The sequence below is a fragment of the Pygocentrus nattereri genome, chromosome 15, assembly GCF_015220715.1.
Source record: "Pygocentrus nattereri isolate fPygNat1 chromosome 15, fPygNat1.pri, whole genome shotgun sequence".
NCBI classification, from domain to species: Eukaryota; Metazoa; Chordata; class Actinopteri; order Characiformes; family Serrasalmidae; genus Pygocentrus; species Pygocentrus nattereri.
Window position 1 is genome coordinate 3698771 of NC_051225.1, and position 4338 is coordinate 3703108.

The following is a 4338-nucleotide window of genomic DNA, read 5'->3' on the forward strand; positions in this document are numbered from 1 at the left end:
TTTGATGTTGTCTTTGTACTATTTTCATTTAAATGTAAGGTTAAATTATTTTGTACAGTTAATTAACTTTTTTAAATAAAATTATTATTATTATAAAAACATTTTCCTTTTATGTGCCACAATGATTTAAACCATAAAAGTTAGTTCAGGCTTTATATCTCACTCACAAGCGTCTGAGCTTGTTTTATGTGTATGAAGTCTTATTGGGTTTGGTCTGCAGGCTCGTGCCAACGGTCTTCAGTCCTGTGTGATCATCATCCGCTTGCTCCGAGACCTCTGCCAGCGTGTGCCCACCTGGGGGAAGATGCCAGCCTGGGTCAGAACAGAACACCTTTATTCCACTTGTTTGCTCATGAGGCTTTGATTCAGTTCTACTTTCACACCTGTCAATAACACAAGTTAGAGTGACCGCTTTTCTATTGCTAATTCTGAGAATGCTGATGTTCACAGGCCACAGAGCTGCTGGTGGAGAAGGCCATCAGCAGCGCGTCTGGTCCGCTCAGTCCAGGAGAGGCCATGCGGAGAGTTCTGGAGTGCATAGCTAGTGGAATCCTCCTGCAAGGTATGGAAACTTTTATGTAACATCTGGATTTAAATTTCTTGGAGGACTTTTTAGCAATGCTGGCATGTTATCCGTCGTTAGGCTTATAATCTGTCAGACGGTCTGGACGAGCACACCATCTAAACCTCTATTGTGACCTCTTCCTTCAAAAGCTTTTGGTTTTCTTTAGAAAGAAAGTTCACACTCAGTTTATTCCCACCCTGATGAGTGATGATCACTTCTGGTCCTGTGACTAAGTATGAAGCAGCTTTGGAGGTTTAAAAAGCCACATTATGTTAGGGCTGCAACTGCTGCAGCAAACCAAGTGACACTTTTTAATCCCATGAATGGGGAAATTTCACCTCCACAATCGAACCCATCCAGGCAGTGAATATATATAAATATATATAAATGCATACACACGCACACGATCAGGCATACCATTATGACCACCTCCTTGTTTCTGTGCTCACTGTCCACTTTATCAGCTCCACTTACTGTATAGCTGCACTCTGTAGTTCTACAGTTACAGACTGTAGTCCATCTGTTTCTCTGATACTCTGTTACCCTGTTCTTCAGTGGTCAGGACCCCCATGGACCCTCACAGAGCAGGTACTATTTGGGTGGTGGATCATTCTCAGCACTGCAGTAACACTGATGTGGTGGTGGTGTGTGTTGTGCTGGAACAAGTGGATCAGACACAGCAGTTGTGTCCACTCACTGTCCACTATTAGACACTCCTACCTCGTCGGTCCACCTTGTAGATGTAAAGTCAGAGACGACAGCTCATCTGCTGCTGCACAGTTTGTGTTGGTCATCCTCTAGTCCTTCATCAGAGCCCACAAGACGCTGCCCACAGGACGCTGATGGCTGGATATTTTGGTTGGTGGACTATTCTTAGTCCAGCAGAGACACTGAGGTGTTTAAAAACTCCAGCAACACTGCTGTGTCTGATCCACTCAGACCACGTGAGCATAGAAATAAGGACATAATGTTATGCCTGATCGGTGTAATATATAAAATATATCATACCGATAATTTTGATCATAGTAATATACAAGTAAAAGTTTATGAAAGGACACATGATGTGCTTCAATCAGGATAGCATGTTATAATAAACTTGAAACAGGAGTGAAAATATAGTTTACTTCTCAAGATTTAGCATAGCTCATATGGGCAGTCGTGGGCTGGAGGTTACGGAACCGGCCCTGTGACCGGAAGGACGGCGGTTCGATCCCTAGAGCCAACAGTCCATGACCGTGACTAAGGTGTCCTTGAGCAAGACACCTATCTCCCAACTGCTCCCCGGATGCAGCGGATAGGGCTGCCCACCGCTCCGGGCAAGTGTATTCACTGCCCCCTAGTGTGTGCTCACTAGTGTGTATGTGGTGTTTCGCTGCACGGATGGGTTAAATGCGGAGGTGAAATTTCCCCGTTGTGGGACTAATAAGGGTCACTCAATTCCGTCCTTCTTCTTTGAAAAGGCTCATTAATGTAGAATACTTTTGAGAGTGTGTTTACCTTGTTAGATCTTTCCTAGCTGTATCATACCTCCTGCTTTCAGATGGTCCAGGGCTGTTTGACCCCTGTGAAAAAGTCCAGACGGACGCGTTGGGGAGCATGACTAAACAAGCCAGAGAAGATGTAACCGCGAGCGCTCAGGTATTTATAGCTCTAAGATGAGATTCCCTGTGTTTCGCATCATTTTGATGATAAGCATGGTGCATCTTTACTTACTCATTTGCATTTTCTCGTGAAGGTCTTTGTTCGTTTCCTGGGTCTTAACGGTCGTTGATGTCTGTTTCAGCACGCCCTGCGCTTGTTAGCTTTCCGTCAGATCCACAAAGTTCTGGGAATGGACTCGCTGCCGGCGTCCAAGGCCAGCGCTCGCAGCCGCAAGCGACGAAGAGACGGCACCGACGTCGGCGAGGGGGAAGGCGAAGGAAAGAAGGACAAAAAAGAAGATTCCCAAGATGTTTGAGAACAGCTGGGAATCGCTGGCATCTTGATTCTACACCCTGATTTGTCTTCTTTTTAAAAGAAAAGAGTAAGATGTCTCACTAAAAGGACAAAAGTCCTGACATTTCTGCGATTTTATTTCAAAGAGGAAGAAACGGAGAAATTATTTTCTCCTTTTTCCTCTTTTTATTACCGCTGTACTAAAAATAGAGTTAGAAAAATCACTGACCTTCAAGAGAGACGACTGCATTCCATTACAAAGCGTCTGGATACCGAAAGCATCTGAGTACTGCTACTGTAAAGTCACTGACCAGTGTCTGAACTGAACACAGTTACTAACCTGGTGTTTTTACTCAAACGTAGGCACATTTATTCAATAATAGCACTAAATAAAAGCTTTAATCCCAGAGGCCAGTTGCTTTTTGTTTGACGTTTACACAAGACCTTAGATATGGGTCCAGCCTGGACTTAGGCTTAAAAGGATTTTCTGTTTCGTCGATGGTGTAAATGCGTTTAAGACTAGGCTTCATTTCTGTGCGGATAATCAACCCGTTGCGTATATCGCTGAAAGAGATTTCTCTCGAACTCAATCATGAGGAATATAGTGCTATACTACAAGTAAACTCTATCAGCAGCCTGGTAAAGTTTACACACGTTAAGAGAAGTTCTCACAAAGAGAAAAGTTGTTTTTTTTTTGTGTAGTTGTTTGTGAAACAACTGAAGTTTAAGGTTCAAAACTAAAATGTTTAACTATTTAATATCTGGACATTTAAAACACGAGTGCGAGTGAGTTTATCCGTCTCGGTGGCAGTTCTCTTCTTTTTGTTGCACATTAATATATCATATATTGTGAAGCTCTTAAATTATGACTGAGGCAGAGGGTGTGTTTGTGTCATAGAAGCTCGTTCGTGGCGCGAGTGGGGAAAGGACGTACGTTCTGAAACTGTTCCCATGATGTAATGGAAGATCTTTGGGTCTTCTGGTTCTCTTCCTTGTGCCTGAAAATAAGGGAGTTCAGATGGGGCAAAATAAAAGTCTACTTGAAATGTGAAGAAGATGGGTGAATATTTTAGTTATTTCATACTGTGATTTAAAATATCATGCAATACTTATTATTAATTATAATTAATTATTATTATCACATTCTTTTTAGAGATGCGGCATTCTTTGCATTTCTGTATAAAGTTAGTTTTCATTTTGCCTTTTTTTTTTTTTTTTTGGAACGTATTGTGTGTTACAATCGATTTTTTTTTAGGAATGTTTAGTAATGTTTATAATAGCGTGATTTTTTTTTTTTTTTGTTTGTTTGTTTGTTTTTGAATGTCTTTGTAGTGCTAAAACACATATATTAAACTCTCAGATCCACCAAAAACGTTGCAGTTTGTAGTTATTATATGTTTAATGTCTCTACCCACTCTTCGCCCCCCCAGTCCCCACGGACTATATTTTCACATCTCTTTGTTAAGCCACTCTGAATGTGCCTTATGTCACCTCAGTATTCATTTCAGGACCGTCTTATATTAATATTATATACTTATTATATAATTATTATATATATATAATAATACTTATATTATTTTATTATTCTATTTTTCTACAATTACTGTTTATTTTTACGATTAGTGTTTTTTAATGTCTATTTAAATTCACACTTTTTCTGTTTACCGTCTGTTTAATGATAGTGCCACAGCACGGGGTCTGAGTAACGCAGTTTCAGTTCACTGTACTGTATGTCCTGTAGATACTGTAGTACAGACTGTAAAGCTGACTTGACTCTCCGACAAGCCTTCCTAGCCAATCACAGCGCAGGAGGGCGGGGCTTGTCTGAATGCGTTTGG

General features: G+C 41.1%; 1 protein-coding gene across 1 annotated transcript in view; it reads left to right on the forward strand.

Moving 5' to 3' along the window:
* Positions 1 to 3678, forward strand: part of zfr2 (zinc finger RNA binding protein 2) — a 32025-nt gene extending 28347 nt beyond the window's left edge. Inside the window, exons 16-19 of the mRNA XM_017702582.2 lie at positions 221 to 316; positions 451 to 562; positions 2106 to 2203; positions 2349 to 3678. Coding sequence (XP_017558071.1) covers positions 221 to 316; positions 451 to 562; positions 2106 to 2203; positions 2349 to 2522 — 480 coding nt within the window. The 3' untranslated portion in view covers positions 2523 to 3678. The remainder of the gene's footprint in view (positions 1 to 220; positions 317 to 450; positions 563 to 2105; positions 2204 to 2348) is intronic.
* Positions 3679 to 4338: the final 660 nt, after the last annotated feature.